The 26,460-nt window shown below is 36.0% G+C and overlaps 1 protein-coding gene and 1 long non-coding RNA gene across 2 annotated transcripts in view; both read left to right on the top strand.

Annotated features, from left to right (window-relative positions):
* Positions 1 to 23,229, top strand: part of LOC120353061 — a 47,887-nt gene extending 24,658 nt beyond the window's left edge. The window contains exons 5-7 of the mRNA XM_039435579.1: positions 15,148 to 15,244; positions 22,319 to 22,446; positions 22,945 to 23,229. Of these exons, the coding sequence (XP_039291513.1) occupies positions 15,148 to 15,244; positions 22,319 to 22,446; positions 22,945 to 22,985 (266 nt within the window). The 3' untranslated portion in view covers positions 22,986 to 23,229. The remainder of the gene's footprint in view (positions 1 to 15,147; positions 15,245 to 22,318; positions 22,447 to 22,944) is intronic.
* Positions 13,345 to 14,033, top strand: LOC120353063. Its single transcript, XR_005572165.1, has 2 exons — positions 13,345 to 13,482; positions 13,966 to 14,033. It is a non-coding gene; the product is annotated as an uncharacterized LOC120353063 (long non-coding RNA).
* Positions 23,230 to 26,460: the final 3,231 nt, after the last annotated feature.

Consider the following 26,460-nt stretch of genomic DNA (forward strand, 5'->3'; position numbering starts at 1 on the left):
ATCGAAAAAGTATACACGCCATCGTTTTGAGCTGATTTGAGCAACTTTTATTTCGTTTCGAGCACCCACCGTTTTCGAGATATTACGTCTCAAAAATTGGAGAGCTAACTTAATGCCAGCTCTCCACTTTTTGAAATCGGAAAACTAGACATTCCATCATTTTGAGCTCGTTTTGAGCAGATTTGAGCAATTTTTATTCCGTTTTGAGCAACCACCGTTTTCGAGAAACTCACACTCATAGAATGCTCCATGTACTATATGGTAAATCAAAAAAATCAATTCTAACTCCTGAACTAGAGGTGCTCAAAACGTGGAAACCTGCATGAGAGTAGAGGTCTATGAGAAGCTACTCTCAGCGAAAATTGACGTTTTGAGCCATCACAGTTCTTAAGTAATTCCCACTCATAGTATGTCCCATGTACTATATGGTAAATAAAAAAAATTATAACTCCTGAACTAGATGTGCTCAAAACGTGGATACCTGCACAAGGATAGGAGTCCGTGAGAAGCTTCTCTCAGCAGAAATTGACATTTTGAGCCATCACAGTTCTCAAGTAATTCCCACTCATAGTATGTCCCATGTACAATATGGTAAATCGAAAAATCAATTATAACTCCTAAACTACAGGTGCTCAAAACGTGGAATCTTGTACTAGAGTAGAGGTCTATGAGAAGCTATTCTCAGCAGTGATTGACATTTTGAGCCATCACATTTCTCAAGTAATTCCCACTCATAGTATGTCCCATGTACTATATGGTAAATGAAAAAATCAATTATAACTCCTGAACTAGAGGTGCTCAAAACGTGGAAACCTGCACAAGGATAGAAGTCTATGAGAAGCTACTCTCAGCAGAAATTGAAATTTCGAGCCATCACAGTTCTCGAATAATCCCACTCATAATATGCTCGATGTACTACTACTACTACTACTACTACTACCACTACTACTACTACTACTACTACTACTAATAATAATAATAATAATAATAATAATATAATAATAATAATAATAATAATAATAATAATAACCTGAACCTGAGGAAGTTGAAGGAAACTCAAGTAATGAGTCCACTGATCAGGGTTTGGAGGAGGTACAGCCTCCTCCCGCCCTAATCAGGGTGTCGCAGCCAGAGAATAGGCCAAGAAGGATGAGATGGAGCAGAGAAATGAATGCAGCTGTCATCCGAGCCTACTACCTGGCAACAACAATTGAAACAGACCGAACTCAATATAGGGACAGATTGATGCACTATTGGAAGTGCATTATGCCACAGTCGGAGCTGACAGCCCAACGGATTGCTGATCAGGTGAGAGTTATAAAGCAAAGGAGATTTCTCACTGAGGCAGAACTGGCTTGTATAAGAGAGGAGGTTCATAATCAGCTGTTTGACACTGCAGATAATGAGGCTTTGGAAAATGAAGAAGCAGCACATGCAAGAGAAGTAGCTGTTGAGTGTAGACCTATGCTTAAAAAAGTGCCATATAACAGGAAAACCCTTCTTACTGTTGAGGCAGTGAATAAAACACTTGCCAAGCACATAAATGAAATAAATAGTATTGCTGATGGGACGGACTGGATCTATTGTTGGGATCTAACTGTCTTTCAGGAGTTGGGGATGAAGATCTCATTTAGAAAAGCAAAGAAAGGAAGCACCAATAACAGTGGAGCTAAGAAAAAATCGAAGTGGAAAATAAGGATTGAAGGTAGGATTGGAGACTTGAGATGAAAAATAGGTATATTGACAAGCTATTTGAGAGATCCTGAAAAAGCATCACTGAGGCAAAAGAGGTTGGTGGATGAAATAGTAGTTCAGCATATTGGCTTTGCTCAACAGAATAAATTCAATGAAACACTTGCACTCCAGATGGATAAATTTTAGCAGAGACTTGCAGCACTTGCTAATCGGTGTTGCAGATATACAGAGGCTGAGTCGAGAAGACATCAGGCAACATACTCCAAAGATGGAAGGAAATATTACAAACTTTTAAGTAGCAATGAACATGGTGTAGTGCAACATCCTGGTGTTGAAGATATGGAAAAATTTTGGAAGGATATTTGGCAGGAGCCAGTTAGGCACAATGAAAATGCATACTGGATAGATCAGGTGAAAAGCAAGATGAGAGACCTTGCTGGAATGCCACAATGTGTAATCTCTACAGAGGATGTTTCTATTGCAGTGAAGAAGAGTCACAATTGGAAAGCACCAGGGCCAGATGGTATCCAAAACTATTGGCTGAAGAATTTTTCAAGCTTGCATTCTAAGATTGCAGACTGCTTCAATGACCTACTACAACAGAGATCAGAAATACCAGTGGGTTTTGCATCTTGACTTACTTTTATGATTCCAAAGAAAGAGGGGAATCTGAGCCCTGGAGATTATAGACCAATCACATGCCTGAACAGTACTTACAAGCTAATGACATCCACGCTCGCTTCCAAGATTGATAGCCACATCACTCTTAATAAGATCATGGCAACAGAGCAGCTTGGATGTAGGAAGGGTGCTAAAGGCTGTAAGGAACTTTTGATTCTGGACTCTTTTATTGCAGGGCAAGCAAGTGCAAAGCAAAGGAATGTATCAATAGCTTGGATAGATTATGCTAAAGCATTTGACTCGGTTCCACATAGCTGGCTGTTGTATGTTCTCCAGCTCTACAAGGTGGATGAAGCTCTTGTGAACCTCATAAGGATGATAATGAGCCAGTGGAGTGTTAAACTGAAAATAGAAAGTGGAGAAACACAAATTCAGACTGAATCAATCCAGATCTGCTGAGGAATCTATCAAGGAGATAGCTTGAGCCCACTATGGCTCTACCTTGCATTGAATCCTCTTAGCCTGATGCTCGAAGAATCTACATATGGGTATAAAATAGAAGTTTCTAGGAGTCTTAGAGTTTCCCATAGCTTCTATAAGGATGATCTGAAGCTCTATGCCAGATCCCCAGAGCAACTGCAGGGTATGATTGAGCTAGTCTCTGCCTTCAGTCAGAGCATTTGCATGAAGTTTGGATTGAGTAAGTGTGCTGTGCTGCATGTGGAGAAGGGTCAAATGAAAATGCAGAGGGATGAACTGAGAGCACTGGATAGTGAGATATCAGAGCTCAAGCAAGGACAGTCATATAAGTACTTGGGACTTTATCAGCATCTGAAAATCTCAAAAACAGAAGTGCTCACAAAAGTGGCTGTGTGGTGTGTAGCCTGAAGTGGAAGTATTGTCATATTGCAAGTGAAAAATATTGTCTTTAGTTGTGTCAAGTCAAAAGTGTCACGTTCAAGCAAGTCTGTGTTAAAGTCACCCATAACAATGACATGACTGTAAGCTGGCATACACTGCAGGAGAGCGTCCTCGAATTCACACATATATCCTACTAGCAGGTAACCCGTGCTTCGCAAGGGTATTTTCTAAACTTGAAAAACTGAAAACTTGACGTAATGAAATCTAGAAGAATTGAAAATAGGTCTATAAGAATCCTCGGTTAATTAAACATTTATATGCAACATTTCAAGTAAATCAGTCCAGTAGTTCAGACGTGATGATGTGTCATAATAATTTTACTATCCTTTACATGTGTAGGCTATACGTGTTTAAGCTAGTTCTTTCCTTTATTATAGTACTACCATACCTATTGATAATTAACTTGATTGCAAAATTCTACATTGAATAATTATTTGATAAAATCCAAGTTCAATCGTAATGAAAACAACCTCCTTCAAAAAATAATTTATAATAATATGTTTCGAGGGAAAAAGTTGAGAACAAAAAAATTAAAACTTTTTCTGGACTCAAACCTTTTGCTTTGAAGCCGAGCTCTTTACCAATACTCCAAAAAAGCTGTTGAGATGAATTGTCTAGTAACTAACGTTATATCACATTATCCTTACTACCTAGAATGAAAATAAATGTGGCATATTTCATTTAAAAAAGATTCAAGTCGTTTCTGTCTGATAATTCATAACGATATCCATTAATTTTTGCATCTATTTATTAAGTGATACAAATAAATTGCAGAACATGCCGGCAATATTCAAATAAAATGCTGTTAAATTTTGGACTGCTATTGAATTCGCCCCCAAAATAGCTAGTAAATGATTATTTTTAGCACTTTGTTCAAAATAATCCAACATGTATTATTTAAAATGTTTGTTCAAAGAGCTGAATAATATAGCTCTTCAATTGGGTTCAACAAATTTTCATTTCTGATACACGGATTCCAGTAGGCTACATACGATACCATACCGTACCTAACCTTCATCATACTTGAAATACATCTCTTATGTTAAGAAAAAGTTTTCAATATTTCACCGATTTAGGAATTGGTCAGCGGAACAATATTATTATTGTATGTTGGCTATATTATTGTATTGATTCCATTTAAAATCAAAACTCTTACATAATTTTATAACATAATATTTAACTCACTGCTCGTACCGGCGGCGGTAGTGTTGTGTGGTAGATGATTTTTAGTGTTTAATATCATATTTAAAGATGACAAAAACAGCTTTTCGAAAATTTGAAAGATTGAGAATCAATAAAATGTTGATATTCAAAACTTAACAACTCACAATAATATAATATTATCACAATTGCTATAAGCTGCCAGCATTTGTATCAAAACTCCGGTATTGAAACATGAGCTTCCTGTATCGAAACACATATTGCAACACATTGTTACCAGCGTATCAATTTCTCTGTGAGCTTCCTTTATACAAACACATCTACATCAATGGAGGTATGCAGTATGATGTTGTTGCTTAGAGTTAAGAGGTTTCTATTTGTATTTATATATTGTTCTAAAGGAACAAGTTGTGCTGTAAGGAATATGTTTTGTACATTCAAATGAATATTATTAATGTATTTGTAAAATCCAATTGACTTACAGTTTACTTAGGTACTGTATTATTTTAAGACTCAGTAATGTAATTTTGTATGTACAGTTGCTGTAAAATTTGATTTTTATCTTTTGTCTTTTGTCTTACTGTAATCAATATTTGACTTTGCCTATTGTTCTAAGAATTTAACGGCAATAAAATCATATTTATTTATTTTATTTATTTATTTAATTTGATTTTTGTGTGTCAATAATAACTCCAGTCACCAGTAAAGAGTTACCAGAAACGTGGTGTACTACCATATTGATGACTTTTCATGATGATTTTTAATTATTTAAAAACATTGTTGACATTCTGAGCCTTCATGCTAAACTTGGGGTCGCTGAGAACGAATCTGCAATCAGAATTTCTCTATCACGAAAAATAACGAAAAAAATCCAGCTGTTGATCTTTCGGCAACCGTTAACAGTCATCCTGCAATGCGGCCGAAAGTAGACCAAGTAGACCAAGTAGACCAAGCCAGACACCCATCTCGAATGACAACAACGCCAAGCTGTAAGAAACCATCCTGCACTGCGGCGCTAGGTTTTGTGCTTGGCGCGGCTGCACTATCATCTGGAGCTACACTCATGAGAATGATGACAAGATCAAAAGCCAGGGCACATGAAAGCAAGAGTCGAGCTAATCAATACATAGTTGATGTAATAAACGAAGGATTCAAACCACTCATACACACACGCACACACACATACACACTTTATTATAAAATTAACTAAGAAAAGTAAATCGCCAATTTATTTATTTAGCGTATGGCAGTACACACAACACATTTATGATCACAAAATTCGAAAAAAAAGAAAACAATAGAAAATTCATATATAAAACGAATGAAAATATCTTAGTCACTTTTGACCTGGTAATTAGAGGCATGCTTCCAGGGTATTTAAGTAGGCTATTGATGCTGGTTCAGCCACCAGGAAATGTTCATGTGCACCCGTCTATGCTGATCTGTGGCACTCGGCACTCCTCCACTATGTGTCTCACAGTCTGGACTGCTCCACACTCACAGAAAGGGGAGTCAGCCTTCCCCCACTTATGCATCAGATAGGCACATCTACCATGATGAGTTCGTACCCTATTCAATGCCGACCATGTTTTACGAGGCAAATCGAAGCCTGGTGGCCTTTTGGCCACAAATGGGATGTCAATGTTCTGCTTTGCTGACCACGCTTGTTGCCAATCATAATGACAGAAGGTTCGAGCAGTAGCTGAACTGTAATTTATATACAGATTATAAAAGCTGGATACAAGAGCTTGTCAACCATTACTAGCTTCAAAGCAGAAGATTCTTGACAAACTAAAGAATAAGAACGTGCTAATCAAGAACCCAACATGAGGAGCAATTATAATTTATGATAATAACGAAACAGTGGATAAGATTTAGAGTAATTAACTGAAGAAATGTAAAATAGAGGTAACAATAGTTTGCTATTATTATGATGAAGCAAAAGAACGAATAACGACCATAGTTGCACATTAAAATTAGAGACAATAATTGTATTAAATAAGCTCTATGGAGATCCACTGACATAAATTCAAGGAACAAAAATCTAATTATTATAAGGAGAAAGAAAAAAAGTACAGTGAAGAGAGAAGGAAATTATTGTAGTGAAACAGTATACTCATAACAGGAATAGCTAAATAACTTCCTGGGGCAACTGCATTAACTGATGGTTAGATTATTAGATCAATGGAAAAGTGATAAAAATAATAATAATAATAATAAGAGTATTTATCTATAAATATAATACAACTAATCCCACTTCAATCAATGATTCAATGCAAGAAGTAATACAAACAATATACACATATATATAATATATCCTTTGAGAAGCTGGCATGAGGCTTAGCCTCAAATCAAACTTGAAATAATAGTCTACTATTAATCAAGTATAGCACAAAAGTTGAGAGAGTCAATCATCAATAAATATGGAGATCAATAGAAAATAAAAAATAACAGTACTTGAGACCGAAAGTATGAGAGAAGAAATCAAATAAATGCTGTGTATAGTGTTTATGAATAAATGGAGCAAATAAAAATAAAAAAGGAATTCAATCATGTTATTCTTAAAAATTCAGAAAACAGAAAGCGTAAATACATATCTCAGACCTGGTTGGTTGCACTGTGCTTCTTACCCTCAGTGTCAGTCCAATAAATAATTCCATTGGAAGACCACACATTTTTATACCCAACTCTTTCACATAATGAATTATAGACCTGTATTCTACGTTGTGTTAAGTCTTCCCTTATAACAACGCCAGTACTCTTGAGCTTTTTCTTTTGAGAGAAAACTGCATTCCATTGGCGATAGCTGACGAATTTGACAATGATGGCGCGGGGTTGTGATGGTGAAATGGTGGAGGCCGCGGCGGCCAGCCGACGCCCCACGCAATGTGAGTGATCGATGTCTTGCAGTTCGATGTTAACACCCAGCTTGTCCTTGCTAACATCGATCACTAGTTGATCAGTGTTCTCCTTATTTGACTCTGGCACTCTGAATATGCGAATGCAGTTTCTTCTCTGATACTGCTCTAAATCATCGATGCTACTAGATGATTGCTTGATTTTCTCGTCTCTGAGCTTGAGCTGCTCTTTCAACGATGATACTTCTTTTTGAAGATCCACTATTTGAAGAATAGCAGAATTCAAAGATGCTGTCAACCCCTCAATGACCAGGGTGGAAACGTCTTCAACTAATCTGTCATATACATTGCTGGTATTCAGAGTTTTATTTACGAAATTGTTCTCAATACCTGAGATAACAGCCGGTGATAAAGGGCGAGCTGGCTCAGAGGCAGAGCCTGGCTTCAAAGCAGTTGCTGTCGTCTGCTGTGGCACCTTATCTTTCACAGCTGATGAGGACGACTGCGACGATGACGATGACTGCTTATCTGCTGTTTTGCCCGACTGAAAACAAGTCACAGCAGTAAGTTTCAGTGAACCCATGATTAATATTTGTTTACACACTATTGGCAGCCAAAACACTGGAGATACAGAAATTTTATACTGACAACTGTATAGAGCAAAGGAAACTGCGCACGATGACATGAATTTGAATTCAAAAATCCAACTTTGAACTAACAAAAAGCGTTAAAAATGAGGAGCACGAACCTGATACAGCCTCTACTCGGAATCTATCATTATCTCGAGAGAGAGAGAGAGAGAGAGAGAGAGAGAGAGAAAGAGAGAGAGTGAGAGAGAGAGAGTGTGTGTGTAGAGAGACATAACATAACTCTTTCCATATTCATAGTTGATTTTCTGATTTCATATTTGGATTCATCTTTTCAAAGTTTAAATAAGAAAGTTTCAAAAATGTTAATGTTTAGACCTTAAATTTTAAGTGTTCAGACCTTCCCCTTTTTGAGCAAAAAATCATTATCTTTTTAACCTAGTACATTTTACTATAATAGAAAGCTATATTAAAAACAGCCATAACTCCCTTGTAATCATGTATTCTCGAAAATGGGACTTATGCTGTGAAGAATTGGGGGTCGCTGGATTCAAATCTGGAATCAAAATTCCTCTATCTCCATTATTGGATGATTTAGATTTTGGTGGAGAGGATAGCGTTCTGTTAGTAGGGCAGGCCGGGCTCGCGTTGCTTACTACTAGTGTGTAGTGATTTTGCTCCGAGTCGTTCAAGGACACGAGCCAACACAGGCCGAATCCGCGAGCCAAAGCCGTAGGTGTGTAGGGCCAATTACTCGTTTTCATCCACTCCGATTGATTGAAAAATGGCTTGAACTCTGGAGAGCAAGCGGCGTGACGTTGGGGACTCTTTCCAGGTTATGTACTATGTATTCTAACACCTTGCAAAAATTCAGCTTTCCCCCAATTTGTTGCGCCAAATCCTGTTTTTTTGTCTTCATTGACTGGGCTAATATTGTTAAGATTCTGATATCGTTTTGTAGTGAGAATAATTTACTCTCATCTATTATCAGACCAAGCATCATCCTCATGGTTCATTTCAATATTATGGTTGTAGTGGAACCATGGCTATTCTTGCATCAAAATCAATCCGGAGGCAAAATAGCCCCTCATTCAGATCTCTGGGAGGGGCGGTTGCGAGGGTGGGAGTTGAAAGGATTGAAACATTTAGGCTTGCAACATGGAACGTTAAGACGATGAGTCAAGCAGGCAAATACATAATGCAATACAAGAAATGGAACGAATGAAAATAGATATTCTTGGGATTAGTGAAATGAGATGGCCTGACTCTGGTGATATGTACATTGATGATTGTATTCTGAGAGTACTGTATTCTGGCACAACAAATGGAGTCCATGAGCATGGAGTTTGAATGGTTTTGAATAAGAGGCAACTGCATCAAATGTTTAACACCTATATCTGGAAGAATAATGCTGGTACAATTGAAAGCAGCCCCGGTAGATATCAATATTATACAGGTATATGCCCCAACATTTGACAAAACAGATGAAGAAGTGAGTGAGATGTATGCTAAAATCAATCAACTGATGTCAAATTTGAAGAAGCATGAAATAAACATTATCATGGGGGATTTCAATGCGAAGGTAGGAAAGGGAGAGACATCCAACTCAGTAGGGCCGTTTGGATTAGGAGAGCGGAATAAGCGAGGAGATGAGTTGGAAATGTTGGCAGCAGCCAATGGTACTCTGAAATGGTACTCTCAACAGCGTTCCAACGCTGTTGGAACGCGAGAAGCTCTGTTTGGTGTGCAGGTCCTCTGCTAATACCTACTTTAATACCTTTTTCAAGCAATCAAAGAGAAGACTCTACACATGGAGGTCACCAATGGACAGACCAGACAAACTGATGCGGAATCAGATTGATTTTATCTTGATTAACCAACGATTTAGAAATAGTTGCACCTCAGTAAGTGCATATCCAGGAGCAGACATTGGTTCAGATCACAATCTGTTGGTTGGAACATTCAAATTAAGGTTGAAAAGAATCTATTAAAATGAGAAACTCAGCTGTGACATAAGGAAATTAAAACATACAGGTGTCAGAGAACAGGCAGCCAGGATGTTAAATGCCCAAATTCAAGGAAGTGGAAACATGAGTATCGAGGACAAACTTCAAAAAGTGCAACAAACAATAGATAGAATCAAAAAAGGAAATCTCCAACCAGATAGAACTTGCAGGAAATCCTGGATGACTGATGAAATTTTAGAGTTGATGGAGGAACGAAGTCTTTGTAAGGATAATGCAGTTCTATACCGGCAAGTTAATAGAAGGATTAGAAATGAAATTCGTGGAGCAAAGGAGGCTGAAATCAAAGAAAGATATGTGGAGATAGAGTACCATAAAAGTAGATTCGATAATTTTAATGTTCACAAAAAGGTTCGAAAATTGAATGGCATTTATAAGAAGAAAAGTTGCAAATCTCTCATGTCAGAAGAGGGAAATCTAGTCATAGGAATTGAGGAAGAGAAAAAAGAATGGAAAAAATACATTGAAAGATTATTTAATGACACAAGATCTGAGAATGAACCAAGGGTAGAGGAGCATAGTGGTCCAGATATACTACAAGAAGAAGTCAGTGCAGCTGTTAATCAGCTTAAAAATGGCAAGACAGCTGGTCCAGACAATATCCAGGCAGAGTTTATCAAGCTGATTGATGAAGAGGGTGTGAAGTGGCTTACAGACATTTTCAATGTGGTGTACAGGTCAGGAAAAATTCCTCAAGAATGGCTCACATCTGAATTCATTGCACTTCCCAAGAAAGCTAGTGCCAAAGCATGCAACGATTACAGAACAATAAGCCTCATGAGTCACCTACTGAAATTGTTTCTCAAACTAATCCATAAGAGAATTTACAAACTGTGTGAGCAGCAAATTTCTCGTAATCAGTTCGGTTTCCTTAACGCTGTTGGAACGCGAGAAGCTCTGTTTGGTGTGCAAGCCCTCTTCCAGAGGTGTCGCGACGTGAATTGTGATGTGTTTGCATGTCTCATTGATTATCAGAGAGCATTTGATCGTGTCAAGCATGATAAGATGATAGAAGTGTTCAGAGACAGTGGCATTGACTCAAGAGACCTGAACATCATCATCAATTTGTACTGGAACCAGACAGCAGTTATGAGGGTGGGAGATGAGCAGACAGAGGAGGAGAAAATCTTGCGAGGTGTTAGACAAGGATGTATCTTGTCGCCCATCCTTTTCAATCTGTATTCGGAGCGTATATTTGGAGAGGCACTAGAAGATCAAGAGGAAGGAATATCAGTGAATGGCAAAAGATTGAACAACATACGGTATGCAGATGACACTATTGTGTTTGCTGCCTCCATTGAAGGTCTGCAACACTTGATGGACAGAGTGGTGGAAAAGAGTTCGCAATATGGTTTAGAAATCAACACTAATAAGACAAAGCTCATGGTAATAAGCAAGGAGAATGTAGGTGGAGTACAATTGTTTATTAATCAAAATGCAATAGAAAGAGTCTCACACTATAACTACCTGGGTACCATCATCAATGAGAAATGGAATAACACACAAGAAATAAGATGCCACATAGAAAAAGCAGGAGTTGTCTTCAATAAATTGAGTAAGGTGTACAAGAGTCACGACCTTACTCTATTAACTAAATTGAGACTATTGCGTTGCTATGTGTTCTCCGTTCTGTTGTATGGGGTAGAAGCATGGACCCTCACAAAAGAAACAATTATAAAGATTGAAGCTTTTGAACTATGGCTGTACAGAAGAATGCTGAAAATATCCCGGACGCAAAAAGTTACTAATCAAGAGGTTCTCAGGAGAATGTATAAAGAACCGGAGCTCCTGAATACCATTAAAAGTTGAAAACTCCAATACCTCGGTCACATTATGAGGAATAGCTCAAGATACAGACTTCTGCAAGAGATCCTTCAAGGGAAAATCAATGGAAGAAGGGGATCTGGCAGAAGGAGAATTTCATGGCTGGCAAATCTGAGGCTATGGTTCCACCAGTCATCTGCAGAGCTGTTCCGTAGCGCCGTCGACAAAATCAGGATAGCCATTATGATCGCCAACATCCGAAACGGAGCAGGCACGTGAAGAAGAAGAAGAAGAAACCATAAGTCTACCATATTTTCATTATTATATCATGAGTAGTAATAGCCCAACTATTCGCTACCGGTAGTGTTTGCAAAATTTCAGAATATTCCAAAACATTTTTATCGTCTCTTATAATTTATTGTGTAGGTATAGTAAGATTCACTTTCATTTGTTAGCATCGGTTGAATTGATGATATTCAGAAGGAATGCTCAACCAGTTAAAAGTAAATGTTATTGTAATATGATCATTCCGTTTGGCATTTAGTCCAGGCAATGAATGCTCAAAAAAGGTATAGAGTGAAAAGTTTGGAAGACAATTTCTGACCCCGCAGTTCTGTTCAGGTTAGTGAGGAGGTGAACATATCACAAGTCCCCACCTGTGCTAATGGGGTGGGGGTGGTTCAAAGGTACCCTTTTTTGGCTTCTCGCATATAACTCGAAAGTTATGCATTTTACAGACATGACTTCCCTATATAGAATTGGAGCTTACATAATTTCCTACAATATTCATTCAACAACTTTTTCTATATCTCTTTCACTTTTCGAGATATCTGCTCTAATAGATGTGACATTTTTGAAAAATTCATTTTCCTTCGAGTTTTTTGCTCTTATAACTTTTTAATATCGATGTAAAAATCCATGCTGATCATGAGCTTATAGAGCATGAAATTCTCTTCAATTTGATGTATAATTTCACAAGCTCACGCACATCCCCACGACTGTTGCAACAGCTTCAGTGTTGAGTGTGAGATCTTCATTCATGCAAAAATAGACCAATCGACAAAGGAATTTGGAGAGAATGTTTTGAACACAATTTTTGACTTCACAGCTTTGTTGGGACCAGTTGGGGAGTGAACATATCAAAAGTCCCAATCCCTACCCCTTGTGCTAGAGAGATGAGGGTGATTCAAAAGTTACATTATTCCAATGTTTCGCTTACACGTTCATATCTTGAGAAAAATGCATTAAACCTACATGACTCCCTATTTAGAAATGAAGCTTGATAAATTCTCTACAATATTTGTTCTGTAGTGATTTGTGGTATCCCCAACAGTTTTCGAGATATAGGTACGCTCTTAAAAGTGTAAAATTGTTGAAATTTATCTATTTATTCGTGGACAAAATCACAAATCATATAAATATGATTGGAAAAGAACAACAGGCTTTGCCCAAATCTATTCCAATCCCAAATTTTGATAAATTAATAAAATGTCCAAAAAAATGAGTTATGTTTCTACTGTAAAACGTTCAAGTTCAATTTTCATCCAAAAGTATATACAAGCTAAACATTTTGAATTTATAGAAATTAAAACACCAAACAATACCATGGAACAACAGCTTTCAATCCTATTTTTTGATGTTTCAGGGCCTACAGCTCCCCAACAATGCATTTCTCTTCAATTTGATGTATTATTTCACAACTTAATGTTTCCCTTCTTATAGCAGATTCAATGTTGGGGCTAAAATTTTCAACTCTGCAACAAGTGTCAACTTAGCAGTTCCACACCTTCAATAGACGGGCTAGAGATGCGTATTTTTGCTATGTTAACCTACCAAGTAGTCTTCATTAAGGTTCGAACCCACTAGAACGTATCAGACACGGACCGTGTCAGACCATGCCAGGCACGTAAAATAACAACTATGCCCACTACACCGGATCAACAGCGGTCTATGCCAGTACATTACGCGTATGGTACGCGTATGATACGGGTATGATACGCGTATGATACGCGTATGATGCCCGGTCAGAAGTTGTTGGGAACGCGTCAGTTAGCAAGAGAATGTAGCGGTGAACTGGTTACCAACGCGGTGCATACGCGGTTACAACGGGGTTTGCAGGCGTCACGTGCCATGCAAGGACCGTTCCGTCACAGACAAAATATACTGGCCGACAAATGTTGACCTGGACGTGCATGGCACGCTCCGTGCTTGGCCGGTGACGGAACGGTCTAATGGGTGCATTACATATCAAATGAAGCAAAGAATATTTTTTTGCATGTGTCGGTACGGGCACGGTCATGGTATGATACGTTCTAGTGGGTTCGGACCTTTAAGCTACAAAGTCAAAATTTGTGTACCAGATGTTCCAGACTCAAATTTCATTGTCAAGTGATCAATTGTTACAAAATTAAAATTTCATCCCCCAGCAAGAATCTGCTATAACAATAGAAGGAGAACATTAAGTAGTGAAATAATACATCAAATTGAAAAGAAAACAAAGCTCTACAAATTCACGGTGAGCATTCATTTTTTACGATGCATTGTTGGGGAGTTGTAGGCCCTGAAACATCAAAAAATAGGATGAAAAGCTGTTATTTAACAAGTTTACACTTTTAAGAGCGTATATCTCGAAAATTGTTGGAGATATCACAAATCACCTATTGAACAAATATTGTAGAAAATTTATCAAGCTTCATTTCTGAGTAGTCAGTCATGTCGGTTGAACGAATTTTTCTCAAGATATGAGCGTGAAAGCAAAACATTGAAAAATGCAACTTTTAAACCACCCTCATCCCTTTAGCACAAGGTGTAGGGATGGCGACTATTGATATGTTCATCCCCTAGCTGGTCCCAACAATGCTGCGAAGTCAAAACATTCTCGCCAATATCCTTTTTCAATTGGTCTACTTTTGCATAACTGAAGATCTCACACTCAACAAAGAAGCTCTTGCAACAGTCGTGAGGATGTGCGTGAACTTGTGAAATTATAGATCAAATTGAAGAAAATTTTATGCTCTATAAGCTCATGATCAGCATGGATTTTTCCATCGATATTAAAAAGTTATAAGAGCGAAAAAATCGAAGGAAAATGAATTTTTTTCAAAAATGTCACATCTATTAGAGCGGATATCTCGAAAAGTGAAAGAGATATAGAAAAAGTTGTTGAATCAATATGGTAGGAAATTATGTAAGTTTAAATTTCTTATAGTTTAGTCATGTTTGTGAAATGCATAATTTTCGAGTTATATGCGAGAAACCAAAAAATAGTACCTTTGAGCTTTAGTTCTTAAAATAGCTCCTAAGAATAGGACTTTTGATGTTTACCTCCTCACTACCTTTAACAGAACTGCGGGGTCAAAAATTGTCTTCCAAACTTTTCCCTCTATAACACTCCGTTGACTGGGCTAATTGTATTCATATTTATGCTATTGTTATTGTAATCTGATCACCATATCCATGTCCCTAATAAGAGATTTCAGATTAAATATTGATAATAATTTCTATTGTCCATGACAGAAGAGTTCAAGAATGCCCTTCTTAATCGACTCAAAACAAGAAGGGAAATGAATTTGGATGCATTTGTCACATATTTGTATAATGGAGAAAGTTTTGAGTAAGTGCAGCTTTTGATACTCATTATACTTGCCTGTAAAATGTTATTGTTCCAAGTGTGTAGACATAACATTAACTAATTGCAAATTGTTTGTTTCCTAAATCAGAAACTATGAAGTAAGACCATGTCTAATCTATCTGTGATCCCTCTCATCACAACTTACTCACTGAGGACGATTCCTATTCATATAAACTTTTATAGATATATCTCTGTAGAAAAACTTTTCGTGGGATATTTTAATATATATCAGTAAATATAATATAGAACATATATACTGTAAAGCCGTATTGACTTGTACATATAATATATGAGCCTTACGTTGATTGTAACATGTATATAAAATGTTACTTTTGACTTATATGTGCCCAGCTGGCAGTAGTCGGTAGAGCAAATGAGATTTAAATATTTCTTATATTTATGCGCCTGCTGAAATAAAGATACTATATGTTTCTTACCAGCTCTTCAAGGAGCTCATATAAAATTCTGCTATCAATCTCTGCAAACTGCTGCTGCTTTACCAATCGGCAACTCTTACCGCCACCCCGATTAACTCCACAATTATGGATGCTGAAAAGGTAGACAAATATAATGATTCCATATATTGCACAAGACAATATGGTACCGACACCTATCCAAATCGCTGCCATCTGACAAAGGGCTCAGCAGTGTGAGACAGTACCGAGTGTGATCGAAGACAATATTTTAGTTAGAGTTCCTCATACTTTCTATGATTTGTAGAACTGCTTCGGCTTAATTCTATGACCCTGTGTTTCAGTCAATTTGACTTCAGTGGTTAGGTTGAACCATTCAAATAAATCTTGAGAGCGTGATATTTCTGAAGATTCAATGATCAATACCGTACAACGCTGATTTGTCCAACTGATTCGGTGGAGAATAATTATTGTTGGTTTATAATTATAATAATTTGTCAATAATAATGAAAAATTCTAGTACAAAATTGGTCATGCATGAAGACAGGATTAAAAATGAAAGGTACACCATTCAACGAATGAAACGTATAATGACAAATGTAAACAATGAGCAAGAATAAAATATGAAACAATAAATTAATATAAAAACAATATGAGAAAGTATGCAAGAAAAATATCACAAATGGCTCAATAATTAACACTTGAACCGAAACACCGGTCTGTGAGACCAGAGGCAAAATTATTTTTTCTATAGTGGCAAAATAGTGAATCAGAAATTGCTGCCCACTCTAATATCTTCTTCCCCACTATTCTTCAACATTCTTCAACAATTCTCGTCAGTCCCCAACTCACGGTTATCAAGTGAACATCAATCTATTGAAAACGTACCGGTCTCAGCTACCGGATTTTTCGGATAACGTCCATGTTTTACCGGTCTACAGGAGTGCCCAGCCACCCCCCAAGGGCAATGGCGCATGCCCCCACCCAATCCGAGTGTAATGCCCCCTCCAATCCAAGTGTAATGTCCCCCCCTAAGAACACCAATTCCCAACCCTTTAGTTTTTAACATTAGTCAGTGTATGACAATAAAATTCACATCTTACATTCTAATCTTGCGAAGGTAATTATTTACCTTTGGTCTTGTGAGGAATTCTTTATGTTTTCATAATATTGTAAAAATATTATCGTTTCTTATCTCTTTTAAAATAGAAATAAAGTACCTATCTTTTTGATATTATTTTTGAGACTAGCAGTGGACCCATTCTTGTTCGGAAGGACTAAAAAGTACTACATTACATCAGGAAAAACTACATGACAAATATTTTAATAGGATATTAAAAGATAAGTAAGGGAGGCTTTGCTTGTTAAATGTTAAGGTTACTTATAAAAAGTTTTTTTCGAAAGTTTTCCAATTTTTTTCGATGGTTCTATATGTATTTTGGGGCGCTGAATTCTAATCTGAAATTTGCTGACACGCCAGAGGGCGACTTCACCCCCAAATTTTTGACTTTTTTCAAGTTTTCCATTTTATCTCGAGAACCTTGAATTTTTTGAGAAAGAACATTCTCTGTATAATATTAAAGATGATAAAATTTCCAATGAGTTGAGTGGTCGCGCAGGACTACTTTTTGGATTTTTTGGAGTTCCACAAGATACACAACTTTAAATGTGCGAGAAACTTGTGATATTTCCCCCATTTTCAAATTCTCGCATATGCAACATTGCATATCTTGTGGAACACTTCAGATAAAAAATCCAAAAAGTAGTCGAGGTTGTGATGAATTTTTTCCTCTTTCCACTCCCATGAATTATACTTTTGTTTCCAATACATACAGTTCAAAAGTTACAGCCAATTGAATGATGATCTTTATTTCCTCATTTTTCTTGCAATTTTACTGTTATTGAAGAGTCTCTAAAATGAGTACAATACATGATAGAAACTTGCGATTGGTCTCAAATGAGAGAAAATTTCATGCTCTAAAAGCTGAGTCGCCTTGAATTGATCTTGCATTACTGTTTATATCGAAAAACTGTCGAGACTGTGAAAATGAGAAAAATATCGCAGATTTCTTGATTTTTTGAAACAAACGTTTACTTCACGATTATATTTTTACAAAAATCATTCACCTAACATGGAAGAGGAGATTCTTTTTTTCAAATCAAGACCAAGTATCATTTTGAGTTACCGAGACACAGTTTTGAATATAGAAAACGGTCATTTTTCTATGCATTGAAATATGGGCTAAGATACACACACTAAAGGAGGAATTTCCTATTTCTTAAACAAATTTTAGTGAGATGATACATGATTTCATTCCGCCTTGACGAGCTGATATGAACGAGCTGAAGTACGAGGATAAGTGATCATTCAGTCAAAAGTTATAAGCGTTTAAAGTTTTGATCCTGGACGTATCCTTATGTGTGCCCCCCACTAGGAAATACTGAAATCTAACGAGTGATTCTATAGAACATAACCCTCGTAAGGTGATTTCAGCCGAAAAATGTTTCTTTTTTGTTAGGAAGGCCATGAAAAGGTATTATAATGGAAATTTGAATTTTGGCTGTAGGACATGATTTTCTATTCTTGGGTGTATTCCCCCTCCCACCGCCACTGAATTCTGCGCGACTACTGAATTTATTGGGTATTTTACAATCTTCAATATTTCAGAGAATGCTTTTTCTCAAAAAGTTAAAGGTTCTCAAGATTAAATGGAAAAATTGAAAAAAAGTCCGAAAATTTGGGGTCTTTTGGGAGTTTTGGGGGTGAAGCCGCCCTCTGGCGTGTCAGCAAATTTTAGATTGGAATTCAGCGCCTCAAAATACAAATAGAACCGTCGCGAAAAATTCTTTTGGGCTGTTTCCTGAAAAACGACCATTTGACTGGACTATTATACAAAACAGAAAAAATAATGAAGCATTACAATAGTTACTTGATTAATGTGTGGTAAATAGGGTGTATATTTGAAAGATTGAAATTGGCTTCATTTGATATTTTTCACAAATTTTTGACAAAAGAAGTTCTTTTGTCAAATTCACTAGAGTTTGCGATGTTGTTTATAATTGCATTCCCATTTCAGAGACATTAATATCATCATGAAACGCCTTCGAAATTGAAATATTTATTAGATTTGAATGTACATTTCAATTTAACTCATCATTGTGCTTTTAAGAAAATCAGGTTGCAACAGCAAGGAAACTCAAACACAGGACCATTCAAAATTAAAATTGAGCAAAGGAAATCAGAATAATAGTGGATGATGAAGTTATAATTTATTTTTGTCAAAGTCAAGCCTTCAAAATCATAGGCTTGAAATTACTAAAATTCCTGCATACAAAATATTATCAATTGTATTTTTTATGCTTCATATTGAGTAACACTTTGCAAAATATAGCATTGTAAAGGTGGGGAAAAAGTATTAAAATTAACTACATTTGGATATCTTTATTTAATACCTTGATTTTTTAGCCATGATACAAAATGTTGACATAAAATGTAAAAAAAATAAATCATGCCCCCCCCCCCCTAAAAATGTTGATGGCGCCAATTGTGCCATGCCCCCTTGTGGGCACCCCTGTCGGTCTAGAATACTGGATGTTTCGTCTAACAGATATTTTGAGCGTTCAATTTTTTTTTCTAATGTTTTTCTCTTCATTATTTCAGTATTTTATTGACATGTTTTATTTGGAAAACTGATTTTTGTTATTTAGAAAACGTTGGTTTAGGAAAATTGATGACAATAGATGAGTTATCAACCATACAAGCCCCAGCCTTTGGAACTTGTATCAATAGGATGCTTCACAATGAAGTGTCACAAAATAAACATTCACTTGACGAAATAGATTATTCCGATCACTATAGTTATTTATGAACTTTTCTTGCTAATAAAATAACTGGAGGCTGAAAACGTTTGCTCAAACAAGTTTCTTGGTAACAATGAAAAACATTATTATTTTCAATGATTACCTTTCAGTTTTGCTATAAAGCCTATATTGATAGAATATTTCTCCATGATTATTGTTCTGAGTAGTAACTGATAGTATATCTTACACAGATCTTTGTATTGTGTGTGTTCTTACATCCAACATCACATTCATCACATATCAATGTTTCCAAATTTTTTTCTATTCCTCCATCACTTAATTTCTAACTAAAATCGATATTATACTTCACTATAATTGAAATTTACCAATGAAAAATATTTAAATTCATATTTAGTAGAAAATATATCAAATATAACACTTTAAGCAAGACTCGGTCTGTGAGACCAGATGTTTCGGTTTAGGTCAGTTCTGACCATGTTTCAGTTAAAACTCTTATTATACTTCCAACTCTTATTATACATCCATTAATAATTTTCATAATTTTTCTATCAGCATATATTTATAGATTTATATAGCTCAATATATGATTTCTATCAGCATATATTATAGATTTATATAGCTCAATCGTTCGACTTGCTTTTGCTCATAGAATAAGAATTTATAATCCCGTATTCCAACAATATCAAAAATTTAAACATTAATCCTCAGGGTATGAGTTCGGCTGTCAGTGGAATTTGAATAAAATATTTTATCTTAGGTACTTTGAGCTTCTGGTAATTCTTCTTTAAATGATACTGATATTGAAATACATTTAATGAGCATATGCTATAATTTACATAGTGATATATACTCAAATATTCAATTCTCATCAATGTTCTTAATAAAACTTTTCCCTTATTTATAACTACTTGCACAAATACGTTTAAATCAAGCTTGATTTTTGAATGAAAACCTTTGATGAGCTAGCTTTATGAAATTTCTATAAATTTGGTGCACTGAGGGCCCTCTAAAATATTTTACAACTTATGTGTGCCGATTTTTCACAAACTTAAAGATGCGGCATAGATTTGCCTCATGTGTCTATGCCTTTTTCCTGGTGGGCTGCTGTCATGAACAAACAAACAAACGAACAAATAAACAAACAAACAAACGAACAAACGAACAAACGAACAAACAAACAAATGAACAAACGAACAAATGAACAAACAAACAACGAACAAACGAACAAACGAACAAACGAACAACGAACAAACGAACAGACGAACAAATGAACAAACGAACAAACGAACAAACGAACAAACGAACAAACAACAAACGAACAAACGAACAAACGAACAAACGAACAAACGAACAAACGAACAAACGAACAAACGAACAACGAACAAACGAACAAATAAACAAACAAACAAACGAACAAACGAACAAACGAACAAACAAACAAATGAACAAACGAACAAATGAACAAACAAACAAACGAACAAACGAACAAACGAACAAAAGAACAAACGAACAAACGAACAGACGAACAAATGAACAAACGAACAAACGAACAAACGAACAAACGAACAAACAAACAAACGAACAAACGAACAAACGAACAAACGAACAAACGAACAAACGAACAAACGAACAAACGAACAAACGAACAAACGAACAAACGAACAAACGAACAAACGAACAAATGAACAAACGAACAAACAAACAAACGAACAAACGAACAAATGAACAAACAAACAAACGAACAAACGAATAAACAAACAAACGAACAAACGAACAAACGAACAAACAAACAAACAAACAAATGAACAAAAGAACAAACAAACAAACAAACGAGCAAACAAACAAACGAACAAATCAACAAATGAACAAACGGACAAACGGACAAACGAACAAACTAACAAATGAACAAACTAACAAACTAACAAACAAAGAAATGAGGAAACAAACAAATGAACATACAAACAAATGAACAAAGAAACACATGAACAAACACAACCCTTTCTCTCTTATTATATAGATTCGAAATACCAGCAAACTAATATTTTTCATCTTCAATTCAAATCTGGAACGGGCGAACTGGAATTAGCAATTTTTGATAGTAGGCCAGCTGATAATTGTTACAACTTTTGCTGATAGATAGCGTCAACAGCACTGTCAACCAGACGACAGGTTTTTAGTTTTTAAATTTCATGTTATGTTGTAAAATAGAAAATTGTCACCAATAACGTGAGTTATTAAAATTATTTGATTTGGAGTCTCTGAAAATGTAGGTGAAGGAAAAATGTTGTGTACATCACGAATGAAAAATGATTTTTCTCCCTCAAGGAAACTATTGGACTCGGCTTCGCCTCGGGCTTCAAACTTCCTCCTCAGGCGGAAAACAGTACTTTTCACTCTAGATATACAAATAACTATTGTTAAACTCTATTCATTACCATTTGAAAAATATCTTATCAATATCAGATCTCTTTCCATTATAAATCTGCTGATAAACTGTTTATGAAACAATTTATTACTTCTCAATCATGCTGTTCAAACTTCCTGTGATACCGGCTCAGCTTGATACAAGTGATATCTTATCTGTTAAGCTGAGTTTACACGGGAATTGATAATATGTTAATACTGTCAATAACATTAACTTTAATAACAAGGAATTCTCTGCTAAAAACACAAGTTATTAACTTTTGTTAAGAGAATTTCTGACGATTCAGTCAAGTTAATAACATTTTGTTAATAAATCGTGTTATCAACTCAGGTGTGAACACAGCTTGAATCAGGAATTAAATTATGATATAAGTTTGATGAATTTTATTGTTTCCAGAGCAAGAAAGAGAGATATGCAAAAACTTTTCCCACAGAAGACAGTCATTCAACGAGAGGAAATATATCGGAAAGAAGTCTTCGAAAGTCTTAGGGATTATAATCTTAAAGAATCTTACACAATCGAAGGTAAATGATTGGATAAGGCATATATCAAAACACATAATTTCAATTTTCAATTCAAATTAAATTTATCTGGAGAACATTTACAAATTATAGGATCTATTTGAGCAAATAGAGTGCTTGGAAACCAATATTGAATTTAAAAAATTAATAGAAGATTGAACTGAATTCTCTCTTCAAGAAAAGTTTAATGATTTGGAAAATTACACACATATTTACAAACTATTGATGAGGCAAGTGGTGCTGCAGGTCCGCCGATGGTTTAGGGGGCTGAGCACTTTGGACAAACGGATAAGGCGAGCGAAGCGAGCCTACCTGCTAGTAGTTAATTAATTAAGGACAGTTAATGAGCAATGAGTTATAATTAAATGTGTTCAATTTGATATTTGCATTGTTGCTAAATATTAAATTCTGTTTATTCCTATGAAATGAGTTTCCAGAGAATAGGCTATCCAGTGTAATAATGATATCAAACTTATAATATAAAAAATGTTTTTTTTTCAGAATTCACACTGTTCTATTTCATCAACCATGAGTTGATTTAGTGAGGCTCCTAATTAGTGAAGCAACTATCAAAAAAATGAAATTCAATTTCAATCATGCTATAAATCATGATGTTATTTAATATTTCAAATTCATAGCATGTTTGTTTTTAAACATGTTTTGCCATATTATTAATGTGTCATTTCCCACACTAAGTAATGGATATAGTGTGTGAGTCATTAAAATATTTTACTCAGTTATTCCAAGGATGATGTAAACTGTAAAAATAAAAAAAAAGTTTTCTGGTTTGAATTTTTGAAATTTTTTTTTGCCCCACTTGGATGTAATGAGCTGGTTTTCGTGCGTCATATGGAGGCCGAAAGTGATTGTTTCTTGACCAGGCCGGTAAAATTTTTACGGCCCTAGGGCTGTAAAATAACCTTGAAGTCAGCTGATTCTGATTTGATGTGAACGTGTTTACAAAATAGTTTTACGGAATCAGTTTATGCTTCTAGAATATTGAATAAAGTATTTTGCAATAAGATACTATCATTTTATTTGAATGAATGAAATACAAATAATATATTATGAACTATTCAAATTCAATTTTCAGAGTATAATAGAATCTAACCTTAAACCTCATAGTACTGCGTTTATTACGAAACCTGGTGGATAATTTTGGAACTACTTGGGCAATATCCATTGTGCTGAACGTTTTCACAAATAGTTTATGAAACGGAATCAGTTTATGCTTCAAGAATTGAATAGAGTATTCTGCAATAATATACTATCATTTTATTTGGATGAATGGAATACATATTAAATATATATTATAAACTATTCAAATTCGATTTTCAGAGTAGTATAGAACTTCTAACCTAAACTTCCGAAGTCGACGACAACAAGCATTGTTGACGTTTTGACATTCAGATTGGCTTAATTTCAAGTGTGCTAAAACAGCTGATCAAAAAACTTTTCATTATTTAAGTTTATTATTCAATAATTAAAACATTTATAATAATATCATCTTATTGTCATTTGAATCAATGAAAAAGTATAAACTCAACCTCCCACATATTTGAACATAATCTTTTAGGTTATTTAGACAAATCTGAATAAAAAACAAAAATACTTGGACAATAATTTCCTGATATTCAGATTACCTCAGATTTGCTAGAGCTATGACCTTCCACTTTTGCTTTCGGAAATGCTTAATAAACAATTATTCCCATACATATAAAGTTTATTCTTCTGTGTAGCGAAAAAAAGCGTTTGCACCACGGGCAAAAATGTTTTTCCGGCTCTCAATCTTTTCTAGTCCTCGGCCTACGGCCTCGGACTTGAAAACCGATTTCAAGCCGAAAAAGTCTCTAGGTGCGAAATATACTATTACAATATTCTTCCAGTATATTCTATCAATATTGCAAAAATATCAGACTCGACAGTCCATGGATGACGGAAGCTCCTAACTCTGGATGAAGGAAGCTCCCTACTCTGGATGAAGGAAGCTCCCTACATTGATCCTTTCTAGTTCACCTAGCCCTTCTACTGGAATTCTTTTAGCGCCCGCATAGCATTGTCGATGCACGCGTTTGTTCAAGACTGAAGAATTTCAGCAGAAAAACTCAGGCTTACAATTATTTGAAAAGAATCTGGTGTGGTACACTCACACAACTTTCCTTGCTCATATTTGAAACTACGATCATACTTCTGTATATGTATATAGATAATTGTTTTCAGAGAACTTTTTCTTTGTGTGAATTAAGAAATTCGATGATTTTTTTAGTCGTCATTTTTTTTAAGTCGTATAAACAGCTGCTCTACAAATGAAATATCTCGATTATTTGTTCTTTTTATGAACTACCTACCTAACTCATGCACGAGAAGGAGGTTACTAAGTCCATTTCTCAAGGATGGGGTGGACCCCCCATTGGTTTCCCAGGAAGGATACTCATTCCAGTTGATGGAGCTGATAAATTACTATACAGTGTATGAATTTGAAAAAAATCGGTCAAGTTATTTTTGAGAAAATCGTGAAAAACATGTTTTTTTTTTGTAATTATCATACACACACACGCACACACACACACGCACACACACGCACACACACATACACACACACAGACACACACACAGACACACACACACACAACACACACACACACACACACACACACACACACACACACACACACACACACACACACACACACACACACACACACACACACACACACACACACACACACACACACACACACACACACACACACACACACAGACCAATACCCAAAAATCATGTTTTTGGACTCAGGGGGGTGAAACGTATAGAAAACTTGAAATTAGGGTACCTCAATTTTTTTTGGAAAGCAATACTTTCCTTACCTATGGGCAATAGGGCAAGGAAAGTAAAAATCTGGTGTGGTACACTCACACAACTTTCCTTGCTCATATTTGAAACTACGATCAGACTTCTGTATATGTGTATATATAATTGTTTTCAGAGAAATTTTTCTCTGTGTGAATTGTGAAATTCGATGATTCTTTTAGTCGTCATTTTTTTAAAGTCGTCAAAACAGCTGTTCTACAGATGAAATATCTCGACTATGTGAAGAAAATCGTTAGAGCCGTTTTCGAGAAAAGCGTGAAAAACATGGTTTTTTAGTAATTATCCGCCATTTTTTCCGCCAGCTATTACCTATGGTAATAGGGCAAGGAAAGTAAAAACCTTATATTATGTTCTTATAATCAACAATCTGAAGAACATTGTTTTAAAAATTTTGAATTATTAGTCAATACTGAAATTATTTATTTCGAATCTGTACCTGAAGAAGGGATAGGAAAAAGTCCTATAACTTATATCTCGAAAAATAAGGTCGATAGGAAGAAAAATTACTGAACCTTTTTTGTCAGAAACGTCGTGTAGAGTCTATGGTTAACGGCTTTTACGACCTTGGTGGAACACTCAGTATAGTAAGGCTTGTTTGCCCCCAGTGGGTTGGGGGAGCTTTGAGTCGATCATCGTACTCAAGAATGTGTTGAAAACCAGAATTCACCCACAGTATCCATCCTTGTCATAGGAGGTGACTAAAATGGACCTCAAGGTAACTCCAGAAGTTGCCTTGCCTCCAAACCCACGGGATCTGCCCCATCAGGGCAGTTTCGGAGGGGCAAAAAAACCCCAAGAGATCAGAGATGGGTGAAACTCCAGGCACAAATGAGGGTCAAGAGGCTGAGTCAAGGGTGGCCGGGTGCCGGGCGCCCTAGAGGCAGTTTGGCGTCTCCTCTCTCAGCGGAAGGACCTACAAAAAGGCCAGGAGTTGAACTCGCATAGGTCACGAGTTGGTGGGTGGAAAGGCCTTGCCTCCACCTCCACCATGCCTCCCCACCTATCATCAAATTTTGAAGGTAGTTATTAATGGATTCCTCAGTTAGTTTCCTTATCTCTCTTCTCAATTGTTGTGTTTTGTTATTCAATTGTATTTTTCTCAGTAGGATCACGAGTTAGTTGTCATCTTTTTCGTGCCCTTCGTTTTG

This window comes from Nilaparvata lugens, chromosome 9, assembly GCF_014356525.2.
Source record: "Nilaparvata lugens isolate BPH chromosome 9, ASM1435652v1, whole genome shotgun sequence".
NCBI lineage: Eukaryota > Metazoa > Arthropoda > Insecta > Hemiptera > Delphacidae > Nilaparvata > Nilaparvata lugens.